This window comes from Balaenoptera physalus (genome assembly GCF_965194825.1).
Source record: "Balaenoptera physalus genome assembly, chromosome: 16".
NCBI classification, from domain to species: Eukaryota; Metazoa; Chordata; class Mammalia; order Artiodactyla; family Balaenopteridae; genus Balaenoptera; species Balaenoptera physalus.
Genome location: NC_138898.1, coordinates 48540661 through 48568432, shown reverse-complemented (window position 1 = coordinate 48568432; position 27772 = coordinate 48540661). Strand labels below are relative to the sequence as shown.

The 27772-nt window shown below is 43.4% G+C and overlaps 1 protein-coding gene across 3 annotated transcripts in view; it reads left to right on the top strand.

The window, feature by feature from the left end:
- The window catches only part of CFAP61 (cilia and flagella associated protein 61), a 257330-nt gene that overhangs the window by 91558 nt on the left and 138000 nt on the right, over positions 1-27772 (top strand). For 2 of the 3 annotated variants that reach the window (XM_082431642.1, XM_082431640.1), the window contains exons 14-17: positions 13833-13959; positions 18368-18445; positions 20594-20800; positions 23662-23796. In XM_082431642.1, the coding sequence (XP_082287768.1) occupies positions 13833-13959; positions 18368-18445; positions 20594-20800; positions 23662-23796 (547 nt within the window). The remainder of the gene's footprint in view (positions 1-13832; positions 13960-18367; positions 18446-20593; positions 20801-23661; positions 23797-27772) is intronic. The other variant, XM_082431641.1, reaches the window with a different exon arrangement.

The window sequence follows — 27772 nt, the reverse complement described above, 5'->3', positions numbered from 1 at the left end:
TAAAGTAAAATAAAATAAAGTTACCAAAATAAAAAATAATTATTAAAAAAAATTTTTTAGTAATAAAAAATTAAAAAAACGAAAGAAAGAAGAGAGCAACCAAACCAAAAAACAAATCCACCAATGATAACAAGTGTTAAAAACTATAGTAGAAAAAACAAAAACAAAAAAACGGACAGACAGAACCCTAGGACAAATGGTAAAAGCAAAGCTATACAGACAAAATCACACACAGAAGCATACGCATACACACTCACAAAAAGAGAAAAAGGGAAATATATATATATATCATTGCTCCCAAAGTCCACCACCTCAATTTGGGATGATTCGTTGTCTATTCAGGTATTCCACAGATCCAGGGTACATCCAGTTGATTGTGGAGCTTTAATCCGCTGCTCCTGAGGCTGCTGGGAGGGGTTTCCCTTTCTCTTCTTTGTTCGCACAGCTCCTGGGTTCAGCTTTGGATTTGGACCCGCCTCTGTGTGTAGGTCGCCTGAGGGCGTCTCTTCTTTGCTCAGACAGGAGGGGGTTAAAGGCGCAGCTGCTTCAGGGGCTCTGGCTCACTCAGGCCACGGGGGAGGGAGGGGTACGGAGGCAGGGCGAGCCTGTGGCGGCAGAGGCCAGCGTGACGTTGCACCAGCGTGAGGCGCGCCGTGCGTTCTCCCAGGGAAGTTGTGCCTGGATCATGGGACCCTGGCAGTGGCGGGCTGCACGCGCTCCCGGGAGGGGCGGTGTGGAGAGTGACCTGTGCTCGCACACAGGCTTCTTGGTGGCGGCAGCAGCTGCCTTAGCGTCTCACGCCCGTCTCTGGGGTCCTCGCTGATAGCCGCGGCTTGCACCCGTCTCTGGAGCTCCTTTAAGCGGCGCTCGGGATCCCCTCTCCTCACGCACCAGGAAACAAAGAGGTAAGAAAAAGTCTCTTGCCTCTTCGGCAGCGCCAGACCTTTTCCCGGACTCCCTCCCGGCTAGCTGTGGTGCGCTAACCCCTTCAGGCTGTGTTCACGCCGCCAACCCCAGTCCTCTCCCCGCGATCTGACCTCCAAAGCCCGAGCCTCAGCTCCCAGCCCCCGCCCGCCCCGGCGGGTGAGCAGACAAGCCTCTCGGGCCGGTGCGTGCTGGTCGGCACTGATCCTCTGTGCGGGAATCTCTCCGCTTTGCCCTCTGCACCCCTGTTGCTGTGCTCTCCTCTGTGGCTCCGAAGCTTCCCCCTGCCCACCCCCTGTCTCTGCCAGTGAAGGGGCTTCCTAGTGTGTGGAAACCTTTCCTCCTTCACAGCTCCCTCCCACTGGTGCAGGTCCCGTCCCTATTCTTTTGTCTCTGTTTTTTCTTTTTTCTTTTGCCCTACCCAGGTACGTGGGGAGTTTCTTGCCTTTTGGGAGGTCTGAGGTCTTCTGCCAGCGTTCAGTAGGTGTTCTGTAGGAGTTGTTCCACATGTAGATGTATTTCTGATGTATTTGTGGGGAGGAAGGTGATCTCCCCGTCTTACTCTTCTGCCATCTTGAAGTTCCGCCAATCAATGTGATTTTTAGTAGGCAGTACAGGTATCTTCATGACTAAGATAAAAAAGAGTTATGGAGGTCAGAAATCCAGAACACCAAACACTGGGGCTGTAGGTGCCGCTGCAGTGGGCTGGCTGGGGCTCGCCTTCCCTCCGCTGCCTCCGCCGAGGCCGGGATGCTGCTGGTGGTGGCTGCACTGGTGGGCGGCTGGACTGCCGTCTGCCTGACAGACTTGGTGCTGAAAGTGACAACCTCGGGTCTAAGGCACAAGCCCACGGTACCCAAGGTCGGGGCGCAAGGCCCGAGGCCTTTTCTCTTCCCCCACCTGCACTGGAGGCGGGTGGCCAGTTCCCACGTGCGGCCTTCCGCCGGGTGCCGGGTCCGTGGAGTAAATTAAGCAGAGCCGGTTGCAGGCGGGCTGTGGCGGGTCCCACGCGGGAGGCAGGCGCCGCTGGCGGGCTCGGAGGGCCGCGCGCTGCCAAACCCCGCTCTGCACCTGGGAGGAAAATCAAATGTCTGCCTGGAAATGCATTGTTTGCCTTCGTTGTCTGCCTTCGCTGTCGGCCTTCGTTGTCTTTAAGGCTGCAACCCTCCGGAGACTCTGGTATTGGAAAGAATCTAAATCAAGTTTCTGTTGAGCTCTTAAGGCCCTTCTGTATTGCATAAATAGACCCCTGGGCTAGATTTTATAAGAATATTTGAACAATGGCAGTCTCGTGGGTTTTTATCTAATACAAAGTAATGCTTTAATTTCTCTTATCTTTTTCTAATTCTTTTTTTAAAATTGAAGTATAGGTGACTTACAATATTACATTAGTATCAGGTATACAACATAGTGATTCAATATTTTTATAGATTATACTCCATAAAAGTTATAAAATATTGGCTATATTCCCTGTGCTGTACATTGCATCTAATTCTTGTCTCTTCATAAACACGCTTCTCACAACATGAGTTCTTCTAAAACCATCTTTTGAAATTTTAAAACTTAGATTATCAGTGGAAATGTTTTCAGTTGGACATAAAAAAACCCCCAACTCAGAATGGCTTCAGACATAGGGCAGTCATTGGCCTCCATAGCTGGGAGGTCTGGAGACAGGCAGGGCTTTGGGGTTTGAATCTTCGGGGTCCTGGCTTCTTTCCGTGTCCACTCTGCTTCCCCCGTGTCAGTTCCAGCCTGAAGTTGGCGTCCCTCATGTCGGCCTGATGGCTGACACCTGTGACCACCACAGGGGGGGAGCTGGCCGCAGGTGGGCTTTCTTTCCCAGAGGCCCCAGGCCCACGCCCCCCTCATTCACCCTGTACTTGACGTTGAGTGTGCAGGGTGTGCCCGCCCCCATCCTAGGTGCTGGGGAAGCAGAAGTGACCCAAACCGACAAAAACCCTCGCCCTCATGGTGCCTGCACTCCAGGTGGAGGGGAAAGACGTAAAGAAAGGAGAGCGAGAAGATACAGCATGTGTAAGCGTGAGGATGACCGCGAAGAGGGATGAGAGATGCAGGTGTGGGGCGGGGTGGGGGGGAAGGAGGCAGGGGAACAGCCAGGTGGGCACGGCCCTCCACACCCACGCTTTTCCTGCCGTGGCTTTAAAATACATCATGTCCTTCCATTTTTTTTGTTTCACTTCTCTTGACATGTGGGATGGATCGTTCATGCCCTTAAGTTTGGCTACTCTAAATTTCATGACCCCGTGTCCTGGTCTCCCACCCGATCGCGTTCCTCTTCCCTTGGGAAATTATATTTGTGTCTGTCACCTGCCCTTTGGCCATGCTGCTGAGCACAGGGACAAATCACTCACTCAGTCGCTAGCAATGCCACCTCTCTCGTCAACAGGTTCCACGCGAGGGCCCCTCTCGTTTCCTTTGTGGCTGCTGGTCTTTGAGAGGATGGTTCCCAGTATTTATGTTAGCTTTCATTTGGAATGTGCATAAACTAAATGCTTTTTAACACTGTACTTCACTGAGTGATCTCTGGGATGTTTCTGCACGTCACCTGAGGCTGGAGTGTGGTACAAGAACCTCTTTCCTTTTCCTTCTGCTGCCCTTCATAATCACCCCGGCTCTCCTCCTTTATTCATGAGCAGAGGACACATTTGGGTGAACCAACCACTTATTCCATCTTCCTGCCCTTCCAAACCATGTTTTCTGAAATTTGCCATTTTTAATTTAGGGGACTATGTTTAGAACTTACTCATCCAACTGATATTTACTGTGCCAGAAATGATTTTTTGTGAATAAATATTGACAGCTAAGTTGAGTCATACCACCAATTGTCAACTTTGCTCAGCAAATAAAAATGCCCTTAGGTAGTTGGCTTTTAAATGTTTCCTTCCCTCAGTGTTTTTGTTTTATGTGTTTTTCCGTGGGTGACTCACTCATGCCTGGTTGTCATCTTTTTCTAGAACGTCACCGTTATACCTATTTTGGGCTCATGTTGTCACGGAGGGTGTTTTAGGGATATCAGTCTTTCTGGTGCTTTTAATCAGCTTCCTTGAAGAGAAGGCAAGAGAAACTTTATTTTGTGGTTATTATTTTGTTTTGTTGTTTGGATTAAACTGAAATGCTGATGGCTGTCGAATTATTTTATGTTTCTATTACATAGATCACTCCTTTGGAATTCAGAAAGACTCAAATTACTTTTTCTTCTTTCCATCATTTAGTTTTAATTTACCAGCATCAAAAAATTGCCCTATATTCTGCAAGGCCGAGGGACGACACACACATAGACTGCTAGGTGTCTAAAATCATTCATTCGTTCAACTTAGGGTCGAAAAATCAACTGTTAAATCTTTTCCCTTCTATTTTTATGTATGATTTTCTATTTTGTTATGCATGCAGTCTGATTAAATGCTATAAATTCTGACCTTTGAGGCCAGAGTCTGCCAAAAGCAGGAGAAGAAAAACTCCTGGGAAGCAAAACTTTCCAGACCCAAGAAGGGACCAGTGGGCAAGGGCGACATCATTTCTTCGTGGTGAGGCATACATTTCCCGAGGCATCCAAGCACATCAGAGGGAGGACGTGTGAGAGAGTAGTGCCGTGGGGAGGTGAAGGACCACGGGGAAGGATCAGGAAACGAGGGAGCCCCACGCAGGACCCCCTCAGGAGACCTTGCTTTTTCTGTGGCTGGAGGAAGCCCTGTGGATGGATGAGGACAGCCACAGCAAAGTGATTCTCTGATTCAAGGCGGCTTTAGAACCACGTGTGAGCCCTTGAGGAAAGAATGGCTAAGCCATCCTGGCGACTGAGCACGTGTTCACTTCCAGGAAGGTCGTGCAAGGCGACCTGCATAGCAGGTGGGAGCTGGGGGCGTGGTTTCCTTCCTGGTTCCGCACCTGGTTATGGGAAAGAGGAAGGGGCTCAGTATAGAGGTTATAATGAAAGAATGAAGATCAGAAACTCCTCATTCCAAACTTGTGGAGAGATGAAAGTGGGACCACGTTTAGGTATATCTGGTGGGCTCGCCATCTGTTTCAGTCCCGCCAGGCCCCAATTCTAATATGTAAACATCAAAATGAACTTTGTCTCTTTGGATATTTATTTAGCACGTTAAAAGGTTATTCCACAGAAGGTCTTGGCATCATTTTGTAAACCCTCAATTGACTATTCTTAATCTTTATGATTTATCTGAAAATATGGCAAGAAATAAAGATAGCTGCTCGATAGTTTGACAATAAATGCAGTCTCCTTTTGGTGTGTGTATATGTGTGTGACACCCATATATATTTCAAGAAAATTTCATTTTAATTAAGGATCACACGTGTTGAGAATAAAACACTAAGCATCCTTACAACTTTCTTTTTTTTTTTTAACATCTTTATTGGCGTATAATTGCTTTACAATGTTGAGTTAGTTTCTGCTACAACTTTCTTTTGAAGTCATTTTATTTTTCCAGAGACCCTCTATGACTAAAACATAGACTGAGGTCTGCGTAACTCCCCATCCATTTCTAACCTCATTCTCATCATTTAAAACTTGAAGGGATTTCAGAATTACTTCTCGGAAGATAGTTCTGGAATCAATAGTAGGTCAGCTCCACGAGGGCAGGCATTGTGGACTGTCTTGTTCCCAACACCCAGGACATGCTGGGCACGCAACGAATGTTTAGTCAGCGTCTGGCTGACTGAGTCAGAATGACTGACTGAGTCATTCTCAATAAAGCCGCTTGAATCGTTGATTTTTAAGGCATGCATTTTAATTGAGGATCTGTTTCTTACGCATATTCATTTTTCTCTATTTCTGGGTGCTCCTGTCAATTGCCACATAACAGCAATTAGGACACATACCTATTGCCACAGTTTCCCTTTTGCCGTCTCCAGGTCCTCATCGTCTTATTCCTGGTAAAAGCAGAACTAACAGGCTCCCGATGTGTAAGCAGGTCGTATCCACACCAGCCACTTGCCTTAGAGCCCTGGTGAAGAGGTCACTTGGGGAGCAAAGCTACATTCTGCTTTTCGAGCTAAGCAGAAAACAATTGAAACATAGCATTCAGAGGCAAACACGAAGCAATAGAGAGCAGCCTTTTCCAATAGAACTACGGAGTGAGCCGCAGAGTATGTGATTTTAAGTGTTCTAATAGCCTCAGTAATTTAAAAATCAAGAAAAAGTAGGCAAAACTAATTGTAATATTTATCAGTTAACCCTTTGTAGTCAAAATATTATTGCTTTCAAATATAATCAGTATAAAAAAGTATCAATGAGATCGTCTACATTCTCGTTTGGGGCCAAGTCTGCAGAATTCAGTGGGTATCTTGCATGGACAGCACATCTGGATCCAGAGATGCTACCTTTCAACACTCAGCAGCCACATGTGGCCTGTGGCCTCCAGACTGGACAGCATGGCCTTAGAGCAGGGCACAGACATGCCGCTGCTGCTCAGTCCTCCCCTGAAAGTCCAGGAACTTTCGTGTAAATTGTGAAACACTCTTCTTTGGTAAATGTAAGTAGCAGAGATGAGAGCTTCACAATATAACACAAAATGGTCGTGTTCCCTAATCGACAGTAGATTTTCAAGGACAAACTAACGAAATAACGTTTGAGTTTTCGTGATACTTGGCAGTAAAATGGCCCCTTTCCCATTGAACATGTGAGCACTGCTCTGCGCTAGGAAGAGCCCTGGGCTTTCAGAGTGGACCATGATGTGGTCTGAGCTGTGAGCCTGGCTCGGGGAGGGGAGGGTGGAGGGGGACGATGCCCACATCCCAGAGAGCAAAGGCCAGCACAGTGGCTCCCCCAACACTCTTAATAACTCAGTTGTAGCGTTTGTCATGCACAGAAGCCTGGGGGAAATGCTCTGGCCGTCTACGTGCAAGCTGTATAATTCACTCATTCAACGGATGTTGCTTGAGCACCTACTAGGTGCCAGGTGTTGGTCTGGCCAAGGGGAGGCAGCAGTGAGCAAACAGACCCAAATTCTTATCCTCATGAAGTTTTACTTTAGTGAGAGGAGACAAGCGATGAACAAAATAAACAGAAGGCAGGCAGTACTGTGGAGAAAAAGATGAGATGAGTCAGAGGAGAGATCCCAGAGGAGGGGTGCTCAGCCATCCTGGGACTTTGGGAATCATTGCCGAGGCCCTTAACCTTGGTCCACGCGGAGAATTCAGGAGAAAACCGCATCGTTATTTTTATTAAGGCTTAACTGAAATCTAGCATTTCCTTCCATTGTAAAAGTAGGCAACAAACCACAATATTATCAGTAGCACCTGTAACTTTCTCTTCCATTGAAACAACAGGTATTTTCCTATCCTGTCATATCGTGGGATTTGCAGATATCTGCAAATGTTGCTTAAGGCCTATGCTCATTTATACAGCAAAAGTATGGAGATGATTAGATCACTGCTGAATCATGTCGTTTAATGAGGCCATAGAGTGTAATCCTACATATTTTATTTTGTGCATTTAAAAACACTTTTCTGAGAGGGGTCTTTGGCATAAAAGAGCTTAAAACCCCTGCATTTACTGGGATTTGAGTAGAAGAGTGGTATGATCTGACTTAGCTTTTTATTTATTTATTTTTTTTGCCTGCATTGGGTCTTCGTTGTTGCACTGGGGCTTTCTCTAGTTGCGGCAAGCGGGGGCTACTCTTCATTGCGGTGCATGGGCTTCTCATTGCGGTGGCTTCTCTTGTTGTGCAGCACGGGCTCTAGGCACATGAGCTTCTATAGTTGCAGCACGCAGGCTCAGTAGTTGTGGCATGAAGGCCCTAGAATTCACGGGCTTCAGTAGTTGCAGCTCGCAGGCTCTGGGGTGTGTGGCCTTCAGTAGTTGTGGCTTGCGGACTCTAGAGCATAGGCTCAGTAGTTGTGGCACACGGGCTTAGCTGCTCCACGACATGTGGGATCTTCCTGGACCAGGGGTCGAACCCGTGTCCCCTGCCTTGGCAGGCGGGTTCTTAACCACTGCACCACCAGGGAGGTACTGACTTAGCATTTTATAAGCGTCACTCTACCTGCTTTGTTGAGGATGGACTGTCGGGCAGGAGAGGTGGGAGTGAGGAAGACCCATCACGGTGCTGCTGCAACAGACCAGGCAAGAGGTACTGGTGGCTGGGCCAGCATCCGAGGTCATGAGAAGTGGTTGGGTTCTGGGTGCATTTTCAGGGCGAGCCAGCTGACGTGCTGCCGGGAAGTGAGGCGTGCGAGAAAGAGAACCAAGACTAAGCCAAGGGTTTGGGCCTGAACCACAGGAAGGATGGAGCAGCCATTGACTAAGGCAGCTGCCAGAGGCTCTGGGATGGTAAGAGTGAGATGACGGGTAGAGGGCCAGGCGTTTTCACTTGGGAGAAACAAGATCCTTTAGATTAACTTTATCCAGATCTTCAACAGTATTTTAAATCTTTTGCCCGATACCAATTTGTGAGCAAAGTGTCTCACACTCTAGCAATATGATGGTGGAATTCGTCATATTCTTGTCATAGTTATGTCAGTTTTTTAATTCAGTATTCTGAAATTATATTGTTAGATCTCTACAGATTTGATATTGTTATATCTTCCTAGTGAACTTTTACTTTTATAGTTAAAGACCCTCTTTTCCTCATGATGCTTTTTGCCTTAGGGTCTAACTTACCTGATATTATTTGCCACGTCAGCTTATTTTTTTGGCTCTTCATTGCTATTCCCCTGTCCTTTTCCCTTCATCTTTCTTTGGTATTGTATATATGTGTATTTTGTAACAGCTTTATTGAGGTATAATTTACACTATACAATTCACCCACTCAGAGTGTACAATTCTGTTGTTTTTAGTACATTCACAATTCATCACCCCAAAGGATACCCCTTACCCATGCTGCAGTCACCCCTGTCCCCTTGTCCCCCCCAGCCCCCAGCAGCTAATCTACATCCTGTCTCTGTACACTTGCCTATTCTGGGCATTTCATATAAATGGAATGAAACAGTATGTGGCCTTCTTTCACTTTTCAAGGTTCATCACTGCTGTAGCCTGTGTCAGTACTTCATTCCCTTTTGTGGCTGAATAATATTCCAGTGTATGGATAGACCACATATTGTTTATCCCTTCAGAAGTTGATGGTCATTTGGGTTCTTTCCATTTTGGGAACTATTATGGATAATGTTGCTACAAACATTCACGAACAAGGTTTCCTGTGAACATGTGGTCTTAATTCTCTTGGGTATTTTCCTAGTACTTTTGTGGTCTTGTTTTTTACATTTATATCTTTAATTCATCTGAACTAGATTTGGGCATAAGGTGGCCATATCAGAATCAAGTTCTTATCTTTCACTTAAAAATTGCTCATACTATTTGTATCATTAAGGTGATAGTAAATTGATCATCTTTGTATCAGTTAATTATAGATGTAGATTGTTCTTGGCAAATATGCTGCTTTGTCCATAGAACGGAAGCATGCATTAAAATGTAAGCACAAATATTCACTACAAGTGAAAGCTAAGTAGGTTAGAGTATTTCACTTTATTAATAGTAGGAGGAGTAGCCCTGCTCTATTTGGTAATAATACCCCAATGACTGGAGAGCATGCATTATATAAACCCTACATCGTATGCAGGGCCCATTACAAAACGAAAATGTGGGACTCCAGCCTAAGGTGGAGAGGTCATCTCCCCCTCGCATGGGCCCAGGGCTCCATCCCGTGGCAAACAGGCACCGGCATGCCCAACATACCTGGGCACGGGGTGGGCTACAGTTCCACACTGAGTTGCCGGCCGAACACAGCATGGCACTGCCTGCTGTGGGTGGGGACCCTGGGTGAGGACGGCCACCACCCTGCTCTGATTAGACTCCAGGGGCACACGCCTGACCCCGATCCTCCCCATGCCCGTGTCCAGGACCCCAGTGAGGGTGGAGCGGGGTGGCTCAACATGGGGCTCCCCGATGCAACCCAGTTGTCACCTGTGGCAGAGGGTGGCAGCAGTCACAGGGCAGGGATGGGGAGGTGCCAGGGGCAAGGTATAGATGGGGGAGAAACCATCATGGGTGCTGGTACGAGGTGGGTACCACGTGTGAACCAAGGCTCCAAGCCCCGGACGTGCTCCACTGTCCTACTTGACTTCACGTAAAAACACGAAATCAAAAATAAAATTATTAAGAATTTCGAGACTCATGAAACCCGCCTGGGTTCAGTGTAATTTTTTTAACTTCTTAACATACTTTGAAAACTGGGGGAAGAATTTGACTTTATGTACAATGTAAATATGACATAAAGCATGGTGCTGCACATTTTAAATTAAATGAATTTAAAGCGTGCCATTGTGTTGTCTGGTTAATGGGTATAATCAGTGATTTTTTTTAACCTTATTCTTTGTACTTTTTAAATTTTTATTTTAAAATTATTTTTTAATTTTATTTTTTTTAATTGGAGTATAATTGCTTTACAATGTTGTGTTAGTTTCTACTGTACAATGAAGTGAATCAGCTATGTGTATACCTATATCCCCTCCCTATTGGACCTCCCTCCCACCCCACCATCCCATCTGCACCAGTCCCACCAGGCCCCAGTTGTCTCAGAACAACCCATCTAGGTTGTCACAGAGCACCAAGCTGAGCTCCCTGCACTGTACAGCAGGTTCCCACTAGCTGTCTATTTTACACATGGTAGTGTATTTATGTCAAACCTAATCTCCCAATTCGTCCCCCCGACCCCGCTTCCCCCACTGTGTCCACATGTCCGTTCTCTACATCTACATCTGTATTCCTGCCCTACAAATAGGTTCATCTGTACGATTTTTCTAGATTCCACATATATGTGTTAATATACAGTATTTGTTTTTCTCTTTCTGGCTTACTTCACTCTGTATGACCATCTCTAGGTCTATCCACATCTCTACAAATCACCCAATTTCTTTCCTTTTTATGGCTGAGTAATACTCCATTGTATATATGTACCACATCTTCTTTATCCATTCATCTATCATTGGACATTTAGGTTGTTTCATGTCCTGGCTATTGTAAATAGTGCTGCAGTGAACATTGGGGTACATGTCTCCTTTTGAATTATGGTTTTCTTAGGGTATATGTCCAGTAGTGGGATTGCTGGGTCATATGGTAGCTCTATTTTTAGATTTTTAAGGAACCTCCGTACTGTTCTCCATAGTGGCTGTACCTATTTACATTCCCACCAACAGCGCAAAAGGGTTCCCTTTTCTCCACACCCTCTCCAGCATTTATTGTTTGTAGATTTTTTGATGATGGCCATTCTGACTGGTGTGAGGTGATACCTCATTGTAGTTTTGATTTTCATTTCTCTAATAACTAAGTGATGTTGAGCATCTTTTCATGTGCCTCTTGGCCATCTGTATGTCTTCTTTGGTGAAATGTCTATTTAGGTCTTCTGCCCATTTATTAATTGGGTTTGTTTTTTTGATACTGAGCTCCATGAGCTGTTTGTATATTTTGGAGATTAATCCTTTGTTTGTTGCTTCATTTGAAAATATTTTCTCCTATTCTGAGGGTTGTCTTTTCGTCTTGTTTATGGTTTCCTTTGCTGTGCAAAGCTTTTAAGTTTAATTAGGTGCCACTTGTTTATTTTTGTTTTTATTTTCATTACTCTAGGAGGTGGGTCAAAAAATATCTTGCTGTAATTTATGTCAAAGAGTATTTTTCCTATGTTTTCCTCTAAGAGTTTTATAGTGTCCAGTCTTACATTTAGGTCTTTAATCCATTTGGAGTTTATTTTTGTGTATGGTGGTAGGTAGCATTCTAATTTCATTCTTATACATGTAGCTGTCCAGTTTTCCCAGCACTACTTATTGAAGAGGCTGTCTCTTCTCTATTGTATGTTCTTGCCTCCTTAGTCATAAATTCAGTGACCATATGTGCATGGATTTATCTCTGGGCTTTCTATACCATACCATTGATCTATATTTCTGTTTTTGTGCCAGTACCATACTGCCTTGATTACTGTAGCTTTGTAGTATAGTTTAAAGTTGGGAAGCCTGATTCCTCCAGCTCAGTTTTTCTTTCTCAAGACTGCTTTGGCTATTTGGGGTCTTTTGTGTTTCCATACAAATTGTAAAATTTTTTGTTCTAATTCTGTGAAGAATACCATTGGTAGTTTAATAGGGATTGCATTGAATCTGTAGATTGCTATGGGTAGTATAGTCATTTTCACAATATTGATTCTTCCAATCCAAGAATATGGCATATTTCTCCATCTGTTTATGTCATCTTAGATCTCTTTTGTCAGTGTTTTATAGTTTTCTGAGTACAAGTCTTTTGCCTCCTTAGGTAGGTTATTCCTAGGTATTTTATTCTTTTTTTTTTTTTTTGCAGTGGTAAATGGGATTGTTTCCTTAATTTCTCTTTCTGATTTTTCACTCTTAGTGTGTAGGAATGCAAGAGATTTCTGTGCATTAACTTTGTATCCCACAACCTTACCAAATTTCGTTGATTAGTTCTAGTAGTTTTATAATGGCATCTTTAGGATTTTCTATGTATAGTATCATGTCATCTGCAAACAGTGACAGTTTTTCTTCTTCTTTTCCGATTTGTATTCCTTTTATTTCTTTTTCTTCTCTGATTTCTGTGGCTAGGACTTCCAAAACTATGTTGAATAAGAGTGGCAAGAGTTGACATCCTTGTCCTGTTCCTGATCTTAGTGGAAATGCTTTCAGTTTTTCACCATTGAGTATGATGTTTGCTGTGGGTTTGTCATATATGGCCTTTATTATGTTGAGGTAGATTCCCTCTATGCCCATTTTCTGGAGAGTTTTTATCATAAGCGGGTGTTGTATTTTGTCAAAAGTTTTTTCCTTGTCTATTTAGATGATCATATGGTTTTATTCCTTAATTTGATAATATGGTGTATCATGTTGATTGATTTGCATATATTGAAGAATCGTTGCGTTCCTGGGATAAATCCTACTTGATCATGGTGTATGATCCTTTTAATGTGTTGTTGGATTCTGTTTGCTAGTATTCTGTTCACGATTTTTGCATCTATATTCATCAGTGATATTGACCTGTAATTTTCTTTTTTTGTGATATCTTTGTCTGGTTTTGGTATCAGGGTGATGGTGGCTTTGTAGAACGAATTTGGGAGTGTTCCTCCCTCTGCAATTTTTGGGAAGAATTTGGGAAGGATAGGTGTTAGCTCTTCTCTAAATGTTTGATAGAATTCGCCTGTGAAGCCATCTGGTCCTGGGCTTTTGTTTGTTGGAAGATTTTTAATCACAGTTTCAATTTCATTAGTTGTGATAGGTCGGCTTATATTTTCTAATTCTTCCTGGTTCAGTCTTGGAAAATTGTACCTTTCCAAGAAGTTGTCCATTTCTTCCAGGTTGTCCATTTTATTGGCATATAGTCGTTTGTAGTAGTCTCTTATAATCCTTTGTATTTCTGCGGTGTCAGTTGTGATTTCTCCTTTTTCATTTATAATTTTATTGATTTGAGTCCTCTCCCTTTTTTTCTTGATGAGTGTGGCTAAAGGTTTATCACTTTTGTTTATCTTCTCAAAGAACAAACTTTTAGTTTTATTGATAATTGCTATTGTTTTCTTCATTTCTATTTCACTTATTTCTGCTCTGATCTTTATGATTTCCTTCCTTCTACTGACTTTGGGTTTTCTTTGTTCTTCTTTCTCTTCTTTTAATTTTAATTTTTAAATTATTTTTAAATTTTTAAAAGTTGAAGTATAGTTGATTTACAATGTTTGCACTTTTTTAAATGTGTGTTTTCCAGGTTTTCTAGAATGAAGAATTACTTTTGTAGTTAATCAAACCCCAATGTTATGCAAAAAATATTTTACCAGATATTATTTTATATAAGTGTGATCTGTTACAATTCTGTCTCCATTTGGGTGGAGGAGGGAATACATATTTTAGTACTTTAACCTGAAAAAGAAAATGTGTCTCTCCTTACCCAGGACCATTAAAATAAGATTAGCCACTCTCTCGGATACTCCTGGTGTTGAAAATCTCGTCAGCACCCTCATGCTGAATAAAAGCATATTGGAAGATTTACAGCAATACAACGAGGCTCGCAGGGATCCTGTAAGTACCTGCTATGACCAGACTGGCTTCTTTTCCTCATTTTTTGGGACCATTATGACCCACGTACGTTCAACCCCGATGTTTCCTTGGGCCTAGTTGGAGAATCGTGTGGTGGGGAGTGGCGGAGGTGGGGTTGGAAGGTGGGAGAGAGAAGAAAAGAACAAGGAAACTGAGGTTTAAGGAAGTGGGGCTGTTCTTCTCACTAGTGGCCCTATGAGGGCTGATCAGATGCCCTAAATTCTTATCACAGGGCTAGAAAATTTGAACTTGATCTAGACAAATATAGCAAAATTAGATTTCAGTGCTTGGAACAGGCAAATCTGACCAAGGTTAGTGGATCCTTGGGGTGCCTGGTGCCCATCCCAGCAGCACCCCATTTTGCCCTTCTGGGTGATGGGTCTGTCCATACCCTTGAGGATGCTGGCTGCATCCTCAAGGATTGGATTGGCTCAGAAGATCCTGTATGACCAATGCTGGGTTCTCTTTCTAGTACAGTAACTGTACTGTACTTTTGCCATTGCAGAGGGCAAGCTAGCAGTGGTCCTTACATCATCGCTGCTTTCTTAAGGACCAGGCCAGTTAACTTCACCAGACATGGAACAATGCATGTAGCTAGAGAAATGCTTAATTACTTTTTGATGAATTTTATTAAAAATTTTTTTTCACTGAAGCAAAACCAATAAAAAGTTTGATGGCTTTCGCAGTTTGAATACGCCACATAACGAGCACCTGTTTCAGGAAACAGACTGACTCCAGCCCACTGGAAGTCCCTTGCAAGCTCTCATTTAGTCACTCTTCCCCCAGTTAGTACCACCTTGACTTCTAAGATCATAGATGCCTGGCTTTTGAGCTTTATTTAAAGGGATCATACAGTGTGTTTTCTGACATCTAGCCTCTTTTGCTCAGCAATGATTGTGAGAGTCATCCACATTGTGCTGTAAAGTATTGATACTTCATTGCATGAATATACCTCAATGTATTTCTTCATTCCACCTCTGGGGTCATCTGGCGAGTTCCCAGTTATGGGCTCTTTCAGATAAACCTCTCAGTTAATTTTAAACTCATCAAGAGGGAGACAACAAACACTAAACGTGATGAGATGTTTAATATTTATAAAGGCATTGAATTAAAGTAAAACTTCCGTCCAGCACATGTTTTTTTTTGTTTGTTTTGGTTTGTCTTGGTCTCTTTGTTTCTGTTTTTTGTTTGTTCCTTCCCTCCTGGCTCGCAGACACAGGGGTCTCCAAGGCACACGCAGGGAGTCTATGAGGTAAAAACTATGCTCAAAATAAGAGTAAGAAATTATTTTCCTTTTCCACTGAATTTATATTCAGCGGAAGGGCAATGGTGGGCAAAACCTCAGGGGCCTCAATGTGGATCAAGGCAGTGTCACCAAACTTCCCAGTGGTCTTCGAGTTTGCTGCGATGCACTCACAGCAACAACAGAAACAGAAAACCCACAATGGGATGTCACTGTGCACCAGGAGAATGGCTAAAACAAAGAAGAGTGACACCACTCAGGTCTGGCGAAGGTGCGGGGAAATTGGATCACTCCTGTGTTGCTGGTGGGAATGTGAAATGGTACCCCTGCTCTGGAGAACATTTTGGCTGTTTCTTAAAAAACAAACAAAATGCAACAATCATCTCTGAGCATTTATCACAGAGAAATGAAGACCTGGTCACAAATGTTTATAGCAGCTGGAATCAGCCCAGATGTCCTCCAACAGGGGAATGGGTAGGGTGAGCTGTGGCAACTCCATGCCATGGAATAGTGCGCAGCAGTGCAAAGGGATGCACCGGTTTTTTTTGTTTGTTTGTTTAAGTATAGTTGATTTATAATGTTGTGTTAGTTTCAGGTACAGCAAAGTGATTCAGATAAATATATGTGTATCTATACAGTAAGTCCTTGTTGTTTATATATTTTATATATAGTAAGTAGTGTGTATCTGTTAATCCCAAACTCTTAATTTATCCCTCCCTCCCCTTTCCCCTTTGGTAACCATAAGATTGTTTTCTATGTCTGTGAGTCTGTTTCTGTTTTGTAAATAAGTTCATTTGTATCATTTTTTTTAGATTCCACAAATAAGCAATATCATATGATATTTGTCTTTCTCTGATTTACTTCACTTACTATGGTAATCTCTAGGTCCATCCATGTTGCTGCAAATGGCAAAATTTCATTCTTTTTATGGCTGAGTAATATTCCATTGTATATATGTACCACATCTTCTTTATCCATTCATCTGTTGGTGGATATTTAGATTGCTTCCATGTCATGGCTATTGTCAACAGTGCTGCTATGAACATTGGGGTGAATGTATCTTTTCAAATTAGAGTTTTCTTCTTTTCTGGATATATGCCCAGTAGTGGGATTGCTGGATCATATGGTAGTTCTACTTTTAGTTTTTTAGGGACCCTCCGTACTATTCAGGAATGCACTGTTGATTCATACATCAGCTTGGGTGGATGTCCAGAGAATTAGGCTAAATGAAAAAATAAGCCAGTCCCTAGAGGTTACATACTGTATGATTTCACTTATATGACATTTTTGAAATGACAACATTTTAGAACTGGAGAACAGATCGTTTGTTGCCAGGGTTAAGGATGGAAGTGGGGCAGGAGGCAGATGGGTGTGGTGTAATAGGCAACCCAAGAGATCCTTGTGTTGGAACTGTTCAGTATCTTGACTGCAGTGGCGGACATATGAACCTACACAGGGGATACAATTGCATAGATCTTAATACACACACACACACGCACGCGCGCGCGAAATGGCATCAATGTGGGCTCCCTGCTTGTCATATGATACTTAGTGTTTTGCAAAGGTTACCATTATGGGATACTGGGCAAAGTGTAGAAGGAATCTCTCTGTATTGTTTTTTACAACTGCTGGTGAATCTGCAACTACCTCCATAGACATTTTAATTAAAATTTTAAAAAAAGGGAAAGCCAGTTTTCCCTTGAAGCTATAAACATTAACTTACTAAGTCTTAGCCCTTGAGTACATGTATTTGCAGTATTCTGTGTAGCAAAATGAGACATGCGCACACCGCTCTTGGCTGCAGACTGAAGTATGTTAGTTGTTTCAAGAAAAACGTTTCTGCAGTTGTTTGAATTGCAGGCTGAAGCAGCACCGTTGTCACAGAACAGCTGGCAGACAAAATATGGTAATTCAGTCCTGGGGAGTTGGCAGACTTTTTCTTAAAAATGAATGAGGTGAGAGTGTCACTCCAAGGAAACAACTGACAGCATGTGTTCCCCCATGACAAAGTCCACGCTTTCAAGAAAAAATTAGACTTTTAGAAAGTCAGTATCTGCCATCATGAGCTTGACAGCTTCCCAAAACTTAAAAAACCTTTTTCTGATGAGATTGGTGGTGATATTACCAAATGCAATGTTTTGATATTTTGTAATGAAATAGGTCAACATTTGGAAAATCTGCATAAGCTTGGTGAATCAATATTTTCCGGATGGACAGTACATGATGTTACAAAATCATGCATTGGTAAAAGATTCAAAGTGCAAAAGAGACCAATAAATTTTAATGTAGTAGGGTATACAAAGTTCACTGACATGGTTTCAGAGCCACATTGCAACTTATCTTTAAAACACTACTTACTACATGTTGAGTTTTGGTGGCGCATCAAAGGAGAATATCCATAATTATCTGAAAATATTATTTAAATACTTCTCCCTTTTCCAACTACGTATCTTTGTGAAGACAGATTTTTTTTTGCATATATTTCAACCAAAATAACATGTTACAACAGATTGAATACAATACAGAAGTAGGTGTGAGAATCCAGCCGTCTTCCATTAAGCCAGATATTCAAGAGATTTGCAAAAATATGAAACAATGCTACTCTTCTCTCTAAATATTTTTATCAAACTAAAACATGTGCTTTAATTAATAAATTCAACAAAAATTAATAAAAGAATTCAAAATTTTCTGTTTTAATTTCTAATATAGAAAATAGTGGTAGACATTACATACGTGAACCAAAGCTCTTTAGCATCCTCAGGACGCAGGGGGCCTGGGATGACAGTGTTTGAGAATCACTGATGTCACGCTAAAGAAAACAGATTCCCAGTCAAAGGAATGTGGTTTGAATCAATAGATCCATCCTGTACCAGCTGGAGATCTTGGCAAGGCAGCCTCCCAAGCCTTATTTTCTCGTAAATGAAGCAGAGATATAATGGTAATACTTACCTCAGAGGGTTGGAGTGAGGGTTAAATGCATACAAAGAAGGCATTTAACCTATTACCTGGCCCAGAGGTAAGTGGTGATAGGATGGTGGCTTTATCATTGTCGTTGTGTGATCACGGTTGAAACCCTTTATTGACAGCTTACGGAAACACTAATAGCAATATTTTTTAGGGTCTTAAAATATCTGCTTCTCTTGTCAGGATGGAACACCACTGCAGGCATTTGTAGCCGAAGTTGCAGAACAAGTAGTTGGCATTGCAGTGATCAGAGATGAAATGGTAAATTGTGAAGTGGATACTACTTCCCTTGATCGTGCCTTTCCCTCTCGTGAATTAGCACACAATGCCTCTTTTGAAGTTTCATTTTTACTTATTTAGGATGAATGTCTCCTTTTCTGAAGGCTGTAGATCTGCTTGCATCCCACTGGGCAGCCTTTCAAATCTCCATTTTTTTTTCGGTTCAAAATGTTTAAAATATTACAAAGAATACATGAAAATATTCACCATCTAAAAATTCAAATAACCCTCCATCACCAAAAAAAAGTCCCAGCTCCCTCCCCAAAGGATTACCACTATTAAGAGTTAGGGATTTGTCCCTTCCAACATTCTTCCTTGCACTTATTTTCATGCATTGTGTGTGTGCGTGCGTGTGTGTGTGTTAAGTGGACATCTAATTTTATTTTGTCCCAGTGCATAGCCAATTATTCCAAAGTATTTATTACTGAGTAGTCCATTCTTTCCCTACTGATTTAAAATGCTGCCTTTATATTATTAAATTTCCATGTGTCTGTGTCTACTTTTGCTCTCTGTTCTGTTCCATGGATTTATTTGTTGATATCTGTTGCACTGTCACGTGCTTTGGTATCTGGTAGGGAAGTCTTCTCTTATTTATATTTTTTGCCTAAAATTTCTTGATTAAACTTGGGTATTTTCTTTTCCAGATAAACCTTGTAATACTATGAATTTATTTGTGCCTATGTAGATTTTACAGAACAATTTAGGCAGAACTGATAATTATAATATTGAGACTTCCCTTCTGGGAACATGGCTTCTGGAAGATACCCTTTATCATGTTAAGGAACTTCTCTCCTATTTCTAGTTTACTAAAAGTTTTTGTTACGCATGGGTGTTGAATTTTATTAAATGTGTTTCGGCATTTATTGAGATGTTCGTATGACTTTATTTCTCTAATGTGTTCAAACTGTCCTTGTTCTTAGATTCATTTCTCTTTTGATTCAATATATCTTTAAGAATTCTTGGAGAGTGGGTGGAAGAGGGTAGGGTCTCTGAGTCCACACACATATACAAGTTTTCATCTGTCCTCACACTTGAACACTCATTCAGCTGTGAATAGAATTCTTATGCAAATTATTTCTCATCAGAGTGTTGATGTTTTTACTCTCATCATCTTCCAGTATCCAATGTTACAGATAAAATACAGTCTGATGTAAATAAATGTATGTATGTTTGCTTTCTCTCTTGAGAATTAGTTTTTCCCTTTTATTCCAAAAATTCTTATGAAGTATCTTATGCCTCTTTTGAGCTTGGGAACATCTTTCTTCTATGATTTCATTAATGATTTCTTCCCTTTCATTTTCTCTATTCTCCTCGTCTTAAATTCCTTTTTGGATGGAAGTGACCCTTCACTGTCTCTTACCTTTCTTCTTGTACTTTTTAATCTCTTGTACTTCTTACTCTTCATTCTAAGAGTTGTCCTTGATTTTATCTTCCAGATTCCTAATTTATTGTTCAGCCACATCTAGTCTATTATCCAGGCCTTCTATTGGAATTTTAATTTCAGAGTTCATGTGTTTAACTTCCAGGTCTCTTCCGTGTTCTCTTATTGTTCCTTTTTTGTAGGAGCTTGTTTGTTATGTTTTATGCGAGATCCTTTTTTGGTATCTCTGAGGACACTGAGTAGAATTTTTTAAAAATTCTCCTCCGTTTGCTGGATAACCTCTGTTTCCTCTGGAGTGAGCTGTATGTTTCTCTAACTGGTCTTTTGCATTTGTCAGTTTTCCCCAAAAGTCTCTCCATGTCATGAATGAGAGATTATCAGTGTGGATGGTTGGCATGGGCTCTTTGACGGTTGTGTATATCTGCTTCTCCATTGCATTGCTCTGGCCACTGGGAGGCTGTCCATGAGCAGGGACTCAAGGCTCTCCAAGTTTTTAGCACAGCTGTGAGGAACAAATTCCAAAGCTCTGAGCCACCCTCCAGAAGTAAGCCATCAAAGCAAGTGACTTTCAGGAAACATAAGTTTTAGCTTTTAAAAAATTAACAATGAAAATGAAATAGTAAATAATAGGAGGGAAAAACTCATCTCTCACTCTTGTACCTAAAGTCATTTTTAAATGATGTTTCTCAGAAAGTGCATGCCGTTTGTTTAAAACCTTCTTAGATGTCCTTTCTCACCTCTTTTTTTAGGATATAGAGTACATACGATCCCACTACAATATTGAAGACTTCATATACTTTAGTCACCACCAGCGTGAAGAGCATGGCCACCTGTATCACTTTGCCCTGAACCCCATTTTTCAGCACTACACCAAGTTTTTTCTAAAGGAGATCCTCCGTTTAGGATATAAGTCCTGTCTCTACTACCCTGTTTACCCGCGAACCAAGGAAGGCAAGGTAAAAGAATGTCTTAAGTCACTTTTCCAGCAGATCTGTGTCACGGTGTCATTTGTGTCGTGTGCCATATTTTATTTCTTCTTCACTCCATGTATTTTGATTATAACGTGGCTCTGAATTTCAAATGGCCATATTGAGTTTGGTCCTTTTCTTACACTACAGTGAAAACCCAGAAGGCTTTGAATTTCTGAAACCATCACAACCCATATAATTAGTAGAACAAATTGTTGGCTTTTCCATATCTACAAAGCAGACACTGAAAGCTATGGAAAAACACTCTAAGGGATGTGAAAATCAAATTATTTCTCATGTGAATTAGTGAATGCCAAAATGTCCTATGATGTTCTTCAAGCAAAGAGTGTTCTAGTAGTGAACCCATAGAATAAATTAGCTCAATCCTTAATACTGGTGTGCTATCACGGCGTTGCAAAACAGCAGTATAACATGCCCATAAAAGTGATGGATAAAAAGTGGAGATACGTGTTACTGATGTAATCTTTATGTAGTAGATACCTCTATGTCCGCATAATACTTGTACTTACATAGAGCAATACTTCTATAACAAACACGTATCTGCTGTGTATACATTATGTATATTGTACACAAATAGCAAGCTCTTGCTTCCTGCTTCTGTGTATCCTGCTTCAGTCTCCTTCATAGCACTTCTCACTCGCTCACATTCTGTCTTGTGCCGTAAAGCTGGAGCTGTTAGTCCTGTTCAGAGCTGCAGCCCTGTTATGTAGAAGAGTCCCACACACTCACATGCGCTCACACGTGCTCACACGCAGTGTCCTGCTTGCTCACAGGCAAGGGCTTCTTGGAGCTGGATCCCCAAGCAGTTCTTTCCTGCAAGATGGTCCCTCTGTCACTGACAGTGTTGATGCAGACTTGACGGGTGTTGAGAACTGAACCCCCAGGTAGAAATTTCTACCCCCCTAGGTAGAAATTGTCCCATAAGATCCCATTCGTGACCAAAAACTTTCTTAGTCTCTGCCTAGAGTCTGACATTGTCACGTTTCTTCTTAGTTACCATGGTGAGCTAAGTGGGTTTTTTAAATGCATCTAATTATTAAACTTAAAAACAATCTAAGGTATATGGGTACATACACATAACAGTAATTTTACCAATGTATCTTATTTGACAAATGCCTTTTGGGGAAAAACAGAAGGAATGGAGGAGAAAGAAGAAAAAACATGGAAAAGATAGGTAGCGAATATAGAATATGCTCTAGTGATGATTTTTTTCCTATCAAAATGCAGCCCTACAGCAATGTGAATGCCCCAGATTTGAACCTGGGACATGGGAAGTTTAACAGTTTTGCCTTCAAATCCCGGTCCTGCACAATTTCTTTGTACTTCACGTTTGGCCAAGTGCCAATTTGGTGACCTTTAAGGATGTGATATTACATTCTCAATTTTTATTCCCAATGTTGCCTGCCTGTGCCCAGTTGGTAGAAAGTCCTTTTGCATGCATCCTAAAAAATGGTGACTTGAACTGAACTCATTGAGTGTTCACGTATTTCCCTCCATGGTGTGGAATTAGGACCATGTTACACGCTATTGTATATATAACATAGAAACACACTTGGAAACAGATTTCCTCTCTGTCTGCACCTCTAGTTGATTTATACACGTACATTTAAATAAGTGCAAGAAGCAATACCAAATAGTACAGGTAAGAATCTCCAAATTCTGCTATAAATCCCCAGTTGACTGCAGTACAAGTGAGCTTTTGGCTGACATGATGAAGACGGTTTTCTCCATACCCTCCTGCGAGAATATGTACTGAGAGCTCTTCCAGGCTTAAAAACACAGCTTTGGCTAGAGATCCCTGGGTTCTGTTTTTCAGTGTGTAAAATCAGGCGGTGAAGTTCAGTAGTGAAGGATTTTAGAAATCCCTTCCAGAAGCTCTTAGAAAGGCCTAGGGGCTATTTTCAGAACCACAAATAAGTCATGTGTAAACCACGTCATTTATTAAACTACAGCTACAGTTCCGTTTTACTTTCTTTGCTTTCCAGGTTAAATTCGGTAAATGTCTCATTAAAAATTTTTGGTTTGACAGTTTAACTCTTGAGGTTTACACAGTTGAAATACCCAAAGCTTAGGGGTTTCACCAAAACCCCTAAGATTTCATAAATGTGAAAGAAATAAAGATCACCATGTTCAGTTTTCTCAGCCAAGTCTAAAAATTGGATAAAATTAATATTTAAAGCATTCGCCTAAAACATGATTTATTGTAGCCCATTTCAGTAAGCATAAATCCAGCTCGTAATTTAGTATTAATATAAAGCAGAGTAATCTGACCCAGCCCCCTTCCCCCTCCACTCCCCGGTTTTATCCTTTTGTTTTAAAACACTTATCTGATCAACAAAGGTCCAGCTGAAGTAGCAGTGACTTTTCACAAACATGAGGATTTTCACATCTGCGCCCTATTGCCCCTCAGATGACATTTTAATCTATGTGCCTTCTTAAAGCAGCTTGTGTGAAACACGCAAAGGTTACCAGGACGCAGATAACACAGCTTAATGGGGTCAAATCGAGCTGATTCATGATCACTACGGAGAAGAATATCCTCCTGGGGAAAATACTTGTGCTGAAAAATCCCATAAACCAAACCACTTGTTTATCTGTCATTCCCACAGAGATAGTAATGCAATTACTCCCGTAATTATCTTCATTAGTGTCAGGCATTATCTACAATTCATTCCTCTGGTCGAAGAGTATGTTTGTTTATTTGCTGGTTTCCCACCCCCCTCCGGTTTGGCCGGGTTGGGAGTTTTGTATTTGTCGAGGCGCGCGCCGGCAAATGTGCGCGCGGCTCCCACGCCCTCCCCCCTAAAACTGAGGTCGCTGTCTCCCAGTTCCAGAGCTCCAGCGCCCACTCGCTGACGTCCGCCCTCCACTACTTGGTTCCCGTGCGGCCCCGACGACAGATTGTCTATCCCCTGGAAAAGCTTGGCATCAACGCCCCATCAAAGGAGGTCTCCAAGGACGCGGTGGGTAGCCGGCGGCAGCAGGCGGGGCGCAGTGCCAGCGCGCGCTAGCGGGCGGGCGGGCGTGGCAGATGGGGCGGCGCTGCCTACGCGGAGCCGGAGCCCAACGGCTGCTCCTTCATCCCGGAGCCCAGGCTCCCTCCCAGCGGCCCCTGCCCTAGGGTGGTGCCTCCGCAGCGAGCCCGGAGCAGAGCGGGCGCCATGTGGTCCCTCGTGACGCGCCCCCGCCCCGCCACCGGGGACGCCGCCGCGGGCTGCTGCGTCTCAGTACCAGTGGCTTGGGGTTCACCTCCCAGCATCTTTCTGGGTTAAGCCCCCTTGCTCCAAAGCAGACTCCCCTTTCCTTCATGCTCTGCGTTCTCGGTTTGAGAACCTAGGTCTGGCTGCGTGAGGACGTTTGGGGCTGAGTCCTGTGCTAGGTTTGTTCACTCCTGGGGGAGTCCGCATGATGAACAGGACCGTCTCAGCTGTCCTGGGTGGCAGGGGCTTTGACCTTAGATTGCACAGCCCTGGGACACTCTTAGTACCAGAACAGGAAAAGGGACCAAACAGAACCTAGATTTCGCTTTCAGTGGAAGTGTGCGTGTAAACAACCATACACAGAGCCGTGTTCAGGAGCTTGGCTGGAAGCGTGACTTTGTCAGGCTGACTTACATGTAAGCTTGTACTGTATGCGCACACTTCCACTTAAATATGGTAGAAAAACACCCCTCAGTGGGCTGACACTTGTTCTTTGTGAGAGAGAAAAGAGGAAAGTGGAAAGTTTAAACTCTCCAAACGTTTAGCCAAGGAGGTAAAAATGGTGCTGGAAATGGTGCTCAAATCAACACCCCAGTTTTGCAGGACATGCGTCACCCCACGGTCCCGAGCTCCTGCTTTACATATGGCGGGTGGGTCCACCAAGACCCATCTTAGAGGCAGCTGCTTACTGTGACCCAGGCTGCTCTAAGTCCTATGTATAAAGTCCTAAGTCTTTAAGTTTGTAAAATAAAAAATAAATTTATATTTATTTTCTAAGTTCTAACTTTGTATTTGAGTAGAGACTAAAAACAAATAGCAGTTCTTTTGCCCTCCCCAAATCTTCATTATGGAAAATGTGAAGCATGTACAAAAGTAGAGCAAGTTCTACAAAGCAGGGATTCTCCTTCTGTCTGTGCTGAGGGACCTCGTCTTCTTCTTTTTTTCATGTACAATCCCTCATGGACTGATAGTTTTGTGAAATGTGAATTCCTAGAAGAAGGAGATTAAAAACAGAGACCAAATTCAGGTCCTATTATTTTATCACTAGGTTTAACAGACACAGAATTACTCTGCCCACTTGCTCTAAAAGCTTCTGAAGGCAGATGGGCACGTGTTTCAGCCCACACGATGGGCTGCACAGAAACAGCTCCAACAGGGTTCAACTCTTGGCCAGTTTTGCATCTTCTACGGCCCCACCCACTTCTCCTTCCTCCCTTATCATCTTGCAACAGATACATGTCATCACTTCATCCAAGACCACAGGTGTGTCCCTAGGTAGCAGGGCCCCAGCATCACACTCTAGAGAGGAAGGGGCTCCGGGCAAATCTGCAGGACCGTGGGGTCGACCACCAGGGGGTCTGCTGGTGTGTGGAGATCCTGGGATTGGACTCCTTTGGAATGAGAGCCAAGAGAGCGCGTCGGGGTCAGGAAGGGTGGCCTCATCTGTATCCGTCACTGAAACACAGCTTATGTGACGTCCTGCTGATCCCAGGAGAAGCGGCCACAGGTACAATGTACAGAGATGCAGCTTCTGTGTGAGAGGTGCTGCCCTCTTGCAGCCACTGCTGAGATGCCTTTGAGTTGGGATAGACCACGTGGCCAGGCCGAGAGAAGCCCTCACATGTCAGCGGCAGCCCGCGGCCCCAGCACCTTCAGCCGGTCCTCAGGGGGCGTGAGGGGTGTGGCTGGGCGGACGGGGAGCAGCACGGGGCTGAAACCTGCTATCAAGAGCCGTGTTCCTGCACCTCTGGAGCTTCCCCATCCTCACCCCACCCCCACCCCTGAGAATCTCCAGAACTGGATGACTTTGAGGTGAGCTGGAGCTCCTGGTGGGGAAAAAGCCAGAGAAAACATTTTGTTTCACTTAAAACAACCCTACCGGGACTTCCCTGGTGGCGCAGTGGTTGGGAGGCCACCTGCCAATGTAGGGGACGTGGGTTCGAGCCCTGGTCTGGGAGGATCCCGCATGCCACGGAGCAGCTAGGCCTGTGCACCACAACTACTGAGCCTGTGCTCTAGAGCCCCATGAGCCACAACTGCTGAGCCAGCGTGCCACAACTGCTGAGGCCCGTGCGCCCGGAGCCCGTGATCCGCAACGGGAAGGGCGTCCATAGCGAGAGGCCCACGCGCTGCACCGAAGAGTGACCCCCGCTCGCCACAACTGGAGAAGGCCTGCGCACAACGGTGAAGACCCAGCGCGGCCACAAATAAATAGATTTGTAAAAAATAAATAAATAAAATAAAATAAAATAAAACAATCCTATCATGACTTCCCAGGTTGCTATGAGTTGAAATCACTGCTTACATTTAATAAGCTTTTCCATGGCCGTCTGTCTGTGCTGTGTCCCCACAGAGCCCCGGCTTATTTCAAGACATAGCAGAGGATGGATTTTGTTTAATTAATTAATTGATTGATTGATTGATTGATTTTGGCTGCGCCAGGTCTTAGTTGTGGTACGCAGGATCTTTGTTGTGGCATGCATGTGGGATCTAGTTCCCCGACCATGGGTCAAACCCAGGCCCCCTGCACTGGGAGCACGGAGTCTTACCCACTGGACCACCAGAGAAGTCCCCAAGGATGGGTTTTTAACTCCCTGCTCCAGGAAGACAACCACTTACCAGATGGGTGGGGCTGGTGCTCAGTATCCGACACTTTGTGCTGTGTTGTTTACTCTGTTGGTGAATTCTGACTTTTTAAGAAGTACTTTACTGCTGCTTGTTATACTTATTCTTGAGAAGGGTTTAGTAAAGATTCAGATTTAGTAAACAAGGTTTAGTGAAAGTGTTAGAAATCTTAAAGTTGGACCAGAGGATTATCGAGAGCATAATCCACATGGGATGAGCCTAGATGTTCAAACGTTAAAATACTACATTACATTATTTTAAATTTTAAAAAACATTGTAGGCGGATTTAATGTTTTAGGCTGATTATCTGAGTCAAGGTGAGCCAGATGGAAAATTTTCAGGAGGACTTTCTACAGTGTCCTAAGCACATTGATTTCTTAGCAGAGCAAATAGTATTGCAGCCATTGAAGTTGAGCGATTGTCTTACTAAATGAATCCCTCTTTGTCCCTTTAAGTTTTACACTCCCCTCTGCCCGGAGCTACGAGCAACCCTCAGCGCCCTCACGTGTCCACACACTGCTCTCGCTGGCCACTGACCTTTCATACTTTTTATCCCATCTCAGACTGACCATCCGTTCCCTGGCTTTCACCTAGGAAGCCAGTCTTCAAGGGAACAGATCACTTCAGGCATGAGTAATAGGATAGAAAGCGTTTCATCTCGGTGGGTTGCCAATTTGACTCCGGCACAAGCCAGCAGAGATTGAAACTCATCACTGGGTGGCAGGGTAGTGTGCTCCCCCCACCCCGAGGTCAGGGCGGTGTGCTTCCCCCACCCCGGGGTCAGGGCGGTGTGCTCCCCCCACCCCGGGGTCAGGGTGGTGTGCTCCCCCCACCCCGAGGTCAGGAAGCTGCTGCCTGGTTTAGATGAGTCGGTGTCCCTGCCACCGAACTGTCCCTTGTCATTCGTATCAATTGACAGTGTGCCCCGTGTCAGGTCACAAGAACGGACCTGGAAGACATGTGAACGGTCTTCATCACACATCACAGAGGTAGGCCCGGAAGATTCATCATGTCGCCACAGTCAACCAGCAGAGATATGTGGATAAGAGAAGGCTTTTTCCTAACCGTAATCCACGTGGCATGGACCGAGAAGATTCGTTTCTTAGCTTGAATG